At 48.4% G+C, this 12,800-nt stretch overlaps 1 protein-coding gene across 1 annotated transcript; it reads right to left on the reverse strand.

Annotated features, from left to right (window-relative positions):
- Positions 1-291: 291 nt before the first annotated feature.
- On the reverse strand, positions 292-11,660 carry LOC311615906 (L-amino acid oxidase-like; the record flags this gene model as incomplete). The annotated part of the gene is given in 9 exon segments (XM_084871308.1): positions 292-302; positions 742-1,529; positions 2,055-2,191; positions 2,396-2,458; positions 3,130-3,397; positions 5,229-5,341; positions 6,068-6,282; positions 11,563-11,641; positions 11,643-11,660. Coding segments are annotated over 9 exon segments (1,692 nt in total).
- Positions 11,661-12,800: the final 1,140 nt, after the last annotated feature.

Consider the following 12,800-nt stretch of genomic DNA (forward strand, 5'->3'; position numbering starts at 1 on the left):
CCTTCTGGGGATGTGCAACCAAGGTACATGCCCTTGACCGGAATCGAACCTGGGACCTTTCATTCCGCAGGCCGACGCTCTATCCACTGAGCCAAACCGGTTAGGGCTATTTTTAGTTATTTTTGTTAATCTCTTACAGCGCCTAATTTCTGGATTAAACTAATCATTGTCTGTATGTATGTATAGGAAAAAAACAGTACAGGAGGCTTTGGTTCTATCTGTGGTCTCAGGCATCCACTGGGGGGTCTTTTTTTACCCCCTCTCAGAGCACCCTGACTCTCCTGTTTCTCCTCAAGGGCTGGCTGGGGGGAGGCGCAGAAAAAGGGATGATTTTCTTGTGGTCTCACCAGCTGGGTTCATTATCTGGCATTTGGGGGCTGCTTGAGGGCCAGGGAGACTAATGATGACCTGTCTCCTTCGCTCCTTCGCCTTGCACTTCCACCTGCAGCCTGGGCCTGCCAGGCTCCCTCAGCGCCTTCTTTCCACGTTAGAAACTCTTCTGGGTGTTGGCATAGGTCTGCCTCCCCTGGCCTCCTCTGGCCTTCCCTGGCCTCCCCTGACCTCCCCTGGCCTCCCCTGGCCTCCTCTCACCTCCCCTGACCTCCTCAGGCCTCCCCTGGCCTCCCCTGGCCTCCCCTGACCTCCTCTGGCCTCCCCTGGCCTCCGCTGGCCTCCTCTGGCCTCCCCTGGCCTCCCCTGACCTCCTCTGGCCTCCCCTGGCCTCCCCTGGCCTCCGCTGACCTCCTCTGGCTTCCTCGTCCACAGTAGCCTGGATGTTCCTGGCCGCCCGGAGGCCGGACTGGATGGCAGTGTCCAGCCAGCCTTGGGGCAGGCAGGTGTGCTCGCCCGCGAAGTGGATGCGGCCCTCTGGCTGGGAGAGGAGCCGCAGAGAGTCCTTCGACTGGAAGGGTGTGAACTCGGCGAAGGCGCCCGTGACGAGGGGATCCAGAGACCAGTGCTTGAGCGCAGAGGAGGGGCACAGGTGCCGCAGTATCTCCTTGGGTACCCGGTGCACCGCCGCCAGGTCCTCCAGCACCATGTCCACCACCCGACCACGCTTCATGGCCGCGAGGAAGAGGGAATCGTTGCCCAGGGTGTAGGAGGCCAGTAGGGCCCCCTTGCCGCTGGGAAGGCGGTGGCTGGGGTAGAAGATGTAGCTGGAGGGCCCATCGGTGATGGAGGCCCCGCCCTGGATGCCATCCCGCTCCCAGAAGGGATCCACGCAGGCCAGGACCACCTTGGTCGCGCTGACGTAATGCACCGAGCGGAGCGCGTCCACCTTGCCCGGTGAGAGTGGCGGCACGAAGGTGATGAGGCCGGTGGCGCCGGCTGAGGCGGAGATTACGACAAAGTCCGCTGTGAGGTTGCGCAGGGCAGCGCTGGACTTGCCCACCCGGTAGGAAACACGGACCTCGGGCCCATCCCTCACCACCGTCTCCACCCTGGAGCCCAGGCGGATGGTGCCAGGCTTCAAGTTGGCACCGAGGCCTTGGGGAAGCTGGTCGAAGCCACCTGTGATCTCGCTAAAGCTGCAGAGGTGAAGAGAGAGGAGAGGGTCAGGGGGAGGGTGGGGGGCAGGAGGCCAGGCTGCCCAGTCTCCAGCAGGGTTCCTGGTCTGAAAGGGGAAGACTCTAGCTTCACAGGAATACGTCATACACCATCTTAACCCATCTCTGGGAGGGAAGGGTTATCCTTGAATTTTATAGCTCGGAACACTGACACCCAGAGTAAAGGGGGTTTCCCACCACGACAGGCCCTGGATTCAGGTGCTGTGCAGTCTGCATCCCGGGAGGAATCCTGCAGACCCCGGTTTGGATCCAGGCTCCAGCCCTCGGCCCAGCTGTGCGAACTGGGCTGTTTCATCATTTCGCTGGGCCTCGGAGGCCTCACCAGCTCTGAATAATAGTACCTACCTTCTAGGTGATCGTAAGACTCAATGGGATAGCGTTTGGACAGTGCCTGGCACATAGTAACTGCCCAGTGATCAAAGCTCCCTTTCTCTGCTCTGATTGGAGGAAGGGGGAGATTTGAGTTCTGGTTTAGATCAGTCTTACTCATCATCTTTGAAGAAGAGGATGTCAGATTTCCCGGATTCTAGGAACGACTTAAAGAATTCAGCATTCTTCTTCATCACGTCACTGATCATCCTGACTGCTCCGGGGTTCAGCATCCCTTCCTTCAGCAGGCGAGCCTGTGGGGAGGCAGAAACGCCGAACGGAGGGCCCCGTGTGTAAGGAGGGGCTTCAGCAGGGCCCGGGTCAGGCAGGGGGTGGGCCTGGACCCCAGGGAGGTACAGGCGGGGCAGCGGGAAGAGAGGTCCTGGTAGGCCAGGGACCACCTCCAGGAGCTCCGCCGAGCACACCCACCCCTCTGTCTCTACCTCTGCCTCACTCACCTTGATGGAGTCAGAAGAGGACATCAGGTGGCTGCAGTTGACATTTTTCAGACTTTGTTTGGTCTGCAAAAGGGCAGGAAGGGGAAAGCAGCTTTAGACTAAAGCTAATTGTCCGGAAGCAGTATTCCTGGGCTCTCGGGATGTCCCTTGGAAGAGAGAGGAGACAAAAAGGTGGGGGAGGAAAGGACCCAAGGAAGGACCCTTCCGGGAGCTCCTAAATGCTTCTCTTTCTCCTAAAGTCTCCCCTTCGTTTAAAGGTATGTGGAGACTAAAAATCTTTTTAAATATATATTTTGTTGATTTTTTTACATAGAGGAAGGAATAGAGACAGAGGGCTAGAAACATCGATGAGAGAGAAACATCAACCAGCTGCCTCCTGCACACCCCCTACCTGGGATGTGCCCACAACCAAGGTACATGCCCTTGACTGGAATCGAACCTGGGACCCTTCAGTCCCCAGGCCGACGCTCTATCCACCGAGCCAAACTGGTTTCGGTGGAGACTAAAATTTAAGGTGAAGACATTTACTGAAACCTAGCGGGATTGACTCAATACCAAGGATTCCTTTTCCTTCCATTGCCACTGATCAAGCAACTCCTGGGCCACCCAGGGACGGAGGATACAGGGTTGGGTACCAGGGTTGGGGTGGTAACCTTCTTAGGGTGTGTTAGAAGGAAGGCAGACAATCCAGTGAGTATCGGATCAGAGTCAGGTGACTGGGTCCATCCACTAACTTGCATGGTGACTTCGGGCCAGACCCTGTTCTCTCCCAGCCCCGGGAGGGCTGAGGCAGGGGGCTTGCTGGCAGTGGGCTGGTGGGAGAGGTTCTCAGCATGGTTGCCCTTCTCCGTGGGGTTCCTGGAGTAGCCCAGGATCTCTGGGTTGGCTTTGACCTCTCTCATGCGATAGTGTTGTCCGTTGATGAGGTACCAGGTGTTGGCATTGTAATGGATGAAATTGTTCAGCCTCAGGCCCAGCTTCTTGACATAAGTGTGAACCAGCCTGGAGAAAATACAGACACTAACACCACGCCCATCCCAATGGCACCGCCTTCCTGCTGTCTGCGCAAGAAGGAGCTATTTCCAGGAAAAGTAGTTTCTTCATGTGGCCCAGGGAACTCAGACGAATTCCTTCCTCATCTCTACCCTTATGTCTTCTTGCTGTGGCCTTAGTTCATCTCCTTATGTTTTTGCAAGAACATAGGCAATAATATTCTCTCTCACATTTAAGCAAATGCATACATACCATCCTCACTCTTCCCAACCCAGGCTAACACACACACACTACATCCTATCTCACTTTCCCATATGGATTCATGTACACATTTATTTGGGTAACATACTTTCCTACAAACACATCCCCTCACATAAAATCACAGACAATGCACAATCATACAGGGCAACAATCACAAACTCACAGTCATAGCAACTTATATTACAGACAAGCTCACACACAGGCACACACACCATCATAATCAGACATATTTACAGTCAAATACAAATCTGTATACACTCATGATTTCCAATAGTGAAGACCCACATTACATGTGGTTCAAGGTTTGGGCTCTGGAGAAGGGCCGCACACAAATGACTGAGACAAAACAAGAAATAATAATTTGGAAATAGGGGGCCAGGTGGTAGCCCAACACAAGAAGAAGGTGGGGAATAGGGAAGCCACCCATGACCGAATGAAGGCCCTTTAGGAAATGTCAGTGTATAGGATTCAAATATAGGACCAGAGGCCAGGTGTTTCAGACAGTATTTGAAATCCCACTTTCCATTCCTAGGTGAGTTTGAGGCCGCATCTAAAGACTTCTAGTTTGGGTTAATTCACTTGGGTTTTGTTTTAGCTTTTGGTGGTGTTTTGAGGGAAATCTCAGGTTCTGTTTATACTTTAAAAAGAAGTCATATTTTTCCCAGCCTCACAGTTTGATTCCCAGTCAGGCAGAGCATGGGATGAGGGTTTGGGGCTTTGATCCCCAGTAGGGGCTGTGCAGGAGGCAGCTGGTCGATGTTTCTATCTCTCCATCATTTCCTTTCTTTCTAAAAATCAATAAAAACATATTTTAAAAAAAGAAGTCATATTTTTGGAGGTATATGGGACACTAGCTGAGGGGTCTTTTTGTCTTGGAAGCCTCAGAATCAGGGTTCTAGGAGTTGGGTACAGTTTTAGGGTTAGGATTAGGGTGGGAAGTCAAGCATTTTCTTTCGTGTCAGTCATGCCCCTGATCTTGAGGAGCTTTGTCACTTTCTCCTGGGAGAGGCCTGGGTGAGTCACTTAATATCTCTGATCCCAGTGTCTTGACTTGTAAGTGGGAAACATCAGAGTATCAAATGGCAATAATGAAATAATACACATACCCTGTTTCCCCGAAAATAAGACAGTGTCTTATATTAATTTTTTTCTCCCAACTCCCTAGTTGTGCTAGGTCTTATTTTCAGGGGATGTCTTATCTTTCCTTGTGCTAGGTCTTATTTTCGGAGGATGTCTTATTTTCGGGGAAACATGGTAGTAAGGGTTCAACAAATGGCAGCTGTTATCATTGGAGAGCTAACTGCGGTATAATTGACATGTAAGAAGCTGCCAGTAGCATACAAGTTGATGAGTTAAAGATAATGATCATCGTTATTCGTTTAGGATCTTCCACTTTCCCTGTGACCCTGGGCTCTGAGGATAGGGACTGGTCTCTGCCAAGTGGGGGACCAGTGCTAGTCCTGACCTGCAGGATCCAATCCGACGGGACAGTGAATCTAACTCAATGGCAGCAGAGCCCACCCTGCCTCCTCCTAAGCATCCCTCCTTGCCCTCCCTCCATCCCTTCCCCAGGACTTACCTGTGGGACTTGGGGATTCGCATGGGCCCCAGTTCGTGGTACCAGCCCTCCTTCTCGTTCCTGATTGTGACCACCCGGCCCCCGACGCGGCTGCTGGCTTCCAAGACGGAAACCTGGGGTCCGGAGAAGCTGCTGTCATTCCCAGGACCAGGCTCTCCCCGCCCCACTCTGTACTCCTACCCCCACTCAGTCGCAGGCTCTAATCTGGAACCCCAGCACTAGGCTCCTGAATGTGCGGGATAACCAACCGAGGGGATAGGGAGCGCTCAGGGAGGGAGCGCTCAGGGAGGGTCCTCAGGGAGAGTAGTGGGAGTGAGGCAGAAGAACCCCATGGTGGCAGGGGACAGCATGCCTCTGGGTCTTCACCTGTTAGCAAACCCCTTCTCTACTTCTGTTTCTAGGAGAACACAGGCTGCAATTAAAGTCAAGTCTCAGGGGAGTTTTGAGAAACAAGAACTAAGGACCGAGAGACCCAGTGGGTTATGTGCAATTGTTTTCTTTTCTTTCTTTCTTTCTTTCTTTCTTTCTTTCTTTCTTTCTTTCTTTCTTTCTTTCTTTTAATATATTTTATTGATTTTTTACAGAGAGGAAGAGAGTCAGAAACATCAATGAGAGAGAATCATCAATAGTTGCCTCTTGCACGCCCCCTACTGGGGATGTTCCCGCAACCAAGATACATGCCCTTGACCAGAATCGAACCTGGGACCTTTCAGTCCGCAGGCTGACTCTCTATCCACTGAGCCAAACTGGTTTCGGCTGCAATTGTTTTCTTTATCTTTTCCCACCCAAGCAAGCAAACCCAGAGGCACATGGCTGAGGCCCCTCCAAAGCCTGCTCACCTGGTGGCCAGCGTCCTGCAGGGCCTTGGCTGCCACCAGGCCGGACATGCCAGCTCCCACCACCACCACGCGCTTGGGCAGTGGGGAGGTGTGGAGGCCCTCCTGGGCTGTGACAACGATGGACTCGTACTCAGGGTCCAGGAAGCATTTGGCCAGGTCCTCGTGGTGGCCAAGGCAGCCTGAAGTAGCCAACAGGAGCCCCAAGACCAGGATTCCTGAAGCAGAGAAAGGAATGGGGGCGGTCTTTCTGGGCCCAGGTGTTTTATCCCACCTGCCCAGGTGAGCTAGGCTGTGTGAACGAGTGGGGATGGTAAGGTCAGGCAGTGTCTGCTGAATGTGTGGTTGTAAACACTTCATGTTTGTGATTGCGTCTCTGGTGGGGTGAGTGTGTTGTGTGGGTATGAATGTGTCTGTGAGCCATGCTGGTGTTGTGTGATTGTAATTGTGGACTGCAAGTTCCTGTGTTTGCATGTCATTGGATGTGGGAAGCCACCCATGGTCTTCACGAGCAGAAAGGTGTGGACAAGGAGCCCAGAAGGCTGGTGAGCTTTGAGCCCTGGCAAAGGTCAGAGCTATGTACCAACTGTTTAGTGGAGACAATGGTAGCTGAAGCAACTTCCCAACCAGATAGTTAAGTAAGTCCTTACTGATAAGATAGTCTGTCTGTAACTGGAAATTGCCTGCCTAAGAGCTAACGGTGTATCCCAAACTGAATAAAAGGATGGAAAGGCCTGAGCCCAAGTGGAGTCCTTCTTGTGTTCGGCTCCCACCTGGCCCCCCTATTTCCAAATTATTATTTCTTATCTTGTCTCTGTCATTTGTGTGCGGCCCTTCTCCAGAGCCCAAACCCTGAACCACATGGGATGTGGGTCTTCACAACTGGAAATCATGAGTGTATACAGATTTGTATTTGACTGTAAATATGTCTGATTATGATGGTGAGTGTGCCTGTGTGTGAGCTTGTCTGTAATATAAGTTGCTGTGACTGTGAGTTTGTGATTGTTGCCCTGTATGATTGTGCATTGTCTGTGATTTTATGTGAGGGGATGTGTTTGTGGGACAGTATGTTACACATGTGTACATGAATCCATATGGGAAAGTGAGATAGGATGTAGTGTATGTGTGTATAAGCCTGGGTGTGTAGGGTGTGTGTTAGCCTGGGTTGGGAAGAGTGAGGATAAATGGTATGTATACATTTGCTTAAGTGTGAGAGAGAATATGGTTGCCTATGTTCTTGTATTTAATTCTGTGTGTGCTTTTGAGTATAAGGCTGGATGGGGGAGCCTGAAGGTATCTGTGTCCTTTGAGAATATGTATGTGAGAGGACAGTGTGTGTGTGTGTGTGTGTGTGTGTGTGTGTGTGTGAAGTACATCTCTCTTCAGGGAAAGGGGGTGAAGGAATAGTGACCAGTTTCTCAGTGACATCACTAGCCCTGAGGGACCTTGGTAGTCCTGTCGCTCTTCCTCAGCCTCATAGTGTTTTTTCCAAAGCTCTCCAGGTTTCCTAGCGTGCAGCAGAGATTGAAACCAGAGTTGGTATAGAACATGCAATACATCCTATTGCCTGTTCTTAAAGGGAAAAGCCAAGAACTGGGGTAGGGGTATGTTGTGCCCCCTTGCACTAGCTCTGGGTTTTTTGGGCAGGTGAGAATCCTTAGTGTCTTTGTACAGGTGGGACCTCCAAGGTTCACAAAAGGAAAGGAATCTTGAGAGAATCCAAGATGGCTGCCCAGGTAAACACCTAGCCACAGCCGCAAACAACAATTTCAATAAAATACAACTAAAATATAAAATGGACATTACCCAGAACTACAGGAAAGTCGACTGACTGGAAATTCTACAACAAGAAGCAAGGAGAAAACCAGAAGGAAGCGCGGAGGAGCTGTAAAAGCCTAAGGTATGGAGGCACATGGTGCGCACGGAGAGGATGGAGCCAGAGAGGAGGGAGGCTGAGTGCCTGGCTGGCATTCCCTAGCAGGAAGGAGATAAAAGCTCAGACTGTGTTGGGCCCCAGTTCCAACTGCTCTGAACCCCAGTTCTAGGCCAGACCCCGGGGGCCCAGGCTCAAACAGAGGGAGCTGGGCTGTAAGGCAGAACCCCAGAGGAGCGGCGAAAGGAGGTCCCGGAGGCACGCACATTGCGTGCAGAGAAGGGACGGTTGGCTGTGCCATGGGATTACCTTGGCGGGAAGGAGACAGGGGCTCCAGACTGCTCTGAACGCCACCTCCAACTCCACTTCCAACTGAACTGAACCCCAGTTCCAGGCTCATTGGGGGAGAGCCTAGATCAGTGATTCCCAAAGTGGTCTATATCGACCCCCAGGGGTCTATGACAACCTGCAAGGGGTCTACGTCAGCGAAAAAAAAAATTTGGGGGTCCATGAAATGAAAATGGGGGTCCACGATAGTGGATCTCAACATACACTGATAGTACCTATTTACTTACATCATATTATCTTATAATATAAAAACATATAAATTATTTATAAAAGTACCTATGAAGTAAAAAATTTATTATATATGTTTATAAAATTGTGTAAGTTGTAGGATAAAAACCTGCACATAATGATATACCAGTATCATCTTGTTACAAGCATACGCGCAGTAAACATTCTTGCCAATTTTTGTCTCAAAGCTTCGAGAACTTGAACCGACTTGTTCAATTCGTCACTCTATAACTATGAATGTGAGAAAAATACGATCATTCGTTTCCTGAATCTTGAATAGGAAAGTGCTGAGAAAATATTTAAAAAAATATAAACTGGTAGTTTATCATACAAATTATAGTGAATCAGTGTTATTTTGTTTGAGAATGCCGGAGAAAAGTAGGTACATTATTTTTTATTAAATTTTAACACTAAACTTCACTACAGTTAGAAATTTACAAAAAAATCAATATCAGGTAAGTAGGGGGTCTACCCAAAACCGAAAAACATGGCAAGGGGTCTACGGCACAAACAAGTTTGGGAACCTCTGGCCTAGATTGTTTGGTAGCAGGCGAAAATCGAGGGCACCTTTCTCTCAGAGGCTCTTGCAACGAGTACTGAAGGACCCTGAGACCCAGGAGCCGCATAGGGTGGGGCTGACAGAAGCCAAGGCTGTAGGCTCCACCCTGAAACTCCACCCCATCTGTAGCTGCGAAATGCGACAATGAAATAGATCACAAACAAAAGAAATGGAGGACAAGCCGGGACCGGTTTGGCTCAGTGGATAGAGCATCGGCCTGCGGACTGAAAGGTCCCGGGTTCAATTCCGGTCAAGGGCATGTATCTTGGTTGCGGGTACATCCCCAGTAGGGGGTGTGCAAGAGGCAGCTGATCGAAGATTCTCTTACATCGATGTTTCTAACTATCCCTCTATCTTCCTCTCTGTGAAAAATCAGTAAAAATATATTTAAAAAAAGAAAGAAAGAAAGAAAGAAAGAAAGAAAGAAAGAAAGAAAGAAAGAAAGAAAGAAAGAAAGAAAGAAAGAAAGAAATGGAGGACAAAAAGCGACTGGATATAGAGTTCAAATCTACGCTTATAAGGTTTTTCAAGAATTTCCTAGAAAAGCCTAAACCGGTTTGGCTCAATGGATAGAGCGTCGGCTTAGGGACTGAAAGGTCCTGGGTTCGATTCCAGTCAAGGGCATGTACCTTGGTTGCGGGCATATCCCCAGTAGGGGGTATGCAAGAGGCAGCTGATCAATGACTCTCTCTCATTGATGTTTCTAACTCTCTATTTCTCTCCCTTCCTCTCTGTACAAAATCAATAAAATATATATTTTTTTAAAAAGAATTTCCTAGAAAAGATTGATAAGACCTATGAGGATATGAAAAGAGATAAACTAAAATTAATAAGGAATCAACAAGCAATATAAGGGATCAACAAGAAATGATAAGGGATCAACAAGAAATAAAGAATACATTGTCTGAAATAAAAAATATTATACAGAGTCATAAAAACAGAATGGAAGATTGCAAGAATCAAGTCAAAGATTTGGAACATAAGAGCCAGAAGACACTCCTCCGCAGAAGCTAGAAGGCAAGAGAATCCAGAAAATTGAAGATAGTGTAAGAAACCTCTGGGACAACTTCAAGTGAACCAACATCAGAATTATGGGGGTCCCAGAAGATGAGAGAGAGCAAGATATCAAAAACATACTGAAAGAAATAGTGACAGAAAACTTCTCCCACCTGGTGAAAGAATTAGACTTACAAGTCCAGGAAGCACACAGAACTCCAAAAGGAATCCAAAGAGGACCAACAAAAGGAATCCAAAGAGGACCACACCAAGACAAATCATAATTAAAATTCCAAGAGCAAAAGACAAAGAATATTAAAAGCAGCAAGAGCAAAGCAGGTAGTTACCTATAAAGGAGCACCTATACAATTGTCAGCTGATTTCTCAACAGAAATCATGCAGGCCAGAAGGGAATGGCAAGAAATATTCAAGGTGATGAATAGTAAGAACCTACAGCCAAAGATAATCTATCCAGCAAAGCTATCACTCAGAATCGAAGGTCAGATAAAGAGCTTCACTAATAAAAAAAAAAGCTAAAGGAGTTCATCAATACCAAACCAGAATTATATGAATTGCTGAAGGGGGTTCTTTCAGAAGAGAAAGTAAATAAAGATAAAAATTATGAACAACAGATACGTAACTGTCAGCAAGTGAATCTAAAAACCAAGGAAATTAAAAAAAAATCTGATGAACAATATTAACTGTTGAATATAATACAATAGAATCAGAGGTATGGAAGGGGAGTGAACTGACGATTCTTGGGGAAAAGGGGAGAGGGGGATGTGGGAAGAGACTGAACATAAACTGCACCTATGGATGAGGACAATGGGGAGTGGGGAAAGGGCAGAGGGTGGGGTGGGAACCTGGTGGAGGAGAGCAATGGTGGGGGTGGGGGTGGGGGGAAGGAACATTTGTAATAATATGAACAATAAAATTTTATTAAAAAAAAAAAAAAAAAAAGGAAAGGAATCTTCAGGGGCTGCCCTTCAGAAGAGGCGGGGCACCCAGCTGCTCCCAGTGCAGGCCCTTCCCAATGTCAGGAGAGCCTCCTGCAGGGATGACTCCTCAGAAAAGAGGGGAGGGGTACCCATGCCTCAAATCTCTCCCTCTTCTCTCCCCCAGGCCTACTTCAGCCTCTCTAACCCATTCTCCACCCCTGACACATTTTTCCATCTCTCTGAGCTGCCACAGTTCTCTCTCAGACCCCATGCCCTTCCTCTTGAATGGGCCCAGCCCCCAGGCTCATCCCTAAATCCATTCCCTTGACTCACTTTCAATACCTGGACCTACCCATAGCCCCTAGCCTAGTTCCTGTCACATCTCAGTCCCCATCCTCCTTCCCCTTGCATGGCCCTATATCCAGACTGCCCTTTGGGTCCATTTCAACTCCCTCAGCCCATCCCACCCCTCAATATAGCTCTTGTCCCTGTTTCAGAGTTCAATCCCTCCTTCCTCTGCTGCCTCTCTCAGACATAGAGAAAGGACTCCACTTACCCCTCATCTTGGCTGTGGACTTGCAGCTCATGATGGGCCCTGGGCAGCTCTCTCTCTTTATGAGCAGCCAGCTCCACCTCAGCAGTAGCTGGCCTCATGCCACCAGCCTGCCCCAGGGCACTATTGGCCGGGCCAAGCAGGGAAGGAAGTGTGCCCTTAAGGCCTGGGCTGTCAGGTGAGGTGTCCACAATAACTCAGTCCCATCCCCAGCCTCATGGCCTGCATCCCCACCTTCTCCAGACCTGTCTCCCAAGGAAACCACTTCTCCCAGCCCAGATCCTGGCACCGCACCCGAGTGCCGATGCTCAGGAGGAACCTCGTATTTTTCCTCAGAAAAGATGTGTGGGAGGGATCATAGAGGCCCAAGTCCTCGCGTGATTTGAAAATGCCTTCATTTTTAACTGACTTTTTAAATTAAGTTTCATCTTAGTTTTTGTTTATATTGACCTGACTGAGTATAGAATTCTACCATTTTCACTGGATCTTGGAAAACTCAAACACTGTGCCCCCGGCCTCTAGGGGAATTTGACCTGCAAGAACATTCTTTTTTTTTTTTAAGAAAGTGGTTTTTTTTAGTTTTTTTTAAATAATATATTTTATTGATTTTTACAGAGAGGAAGAGAGAGGGATAGAGAATTAGAAACATGGATGAGAGATAATCATCGATCAGCTGCCTCTTGCACACCCCCTCCTGGGGATGTGCCCGCAACCAAGGTACATGCCCTTGACCGGAATAGAACCTGGGACCTTTCAGTCTGCAGGCTGATGCTCTATCCACTGAGCCAAACCAGTTTCGGCATGCAAGAACATTCTTATGTGCAATTCATGTCTGTGCTCTCAAATGTCTTCAATTTTTTTGGAATCCTGTGTTCTGGATAGAGTCTAATGCTAATTCTGTTTCTTGTTTTTGTGTGTGCTTGTTTGTTTGTTTGTTTGTTTGCAGATAATCTCTTGTCTTCCCCACAACTGGAAGCATATAAGGATTTTCTCTTTTTTATAATTCTGAAATTATATGAAGACATGTTTGAATCTCCACCCCCTTCCCCACTCCCCATCATCTGGATGGCAGACAGGGTTCTTTGGATCTGAAAACTTAAGACCTTGCCAGCTCCAGCAATTATCTTCCTATTTTTATCAGTTATTTCTAGTTTTTGTCCTAGAATTCCTATTGGAATCTTTTATATTTTTCCTTATACTTTTGCTTCTTTATCATTTTATCTAAATTTTGAAAGTGAGCG

The sequence above is a fragment of the Pipistrellus hanaki genome, assembly GCF_964339955.1.
Source record: "Pipistrellus hanaki genome assembly, chromosome: 2".
Taxonomy (NCBI): Eukaryota; Metazoa; Chordata; class Mammalia; order Chiroptera; family Vespertilionidae; genus Pipistrellus; species Pipistrellus hanaki.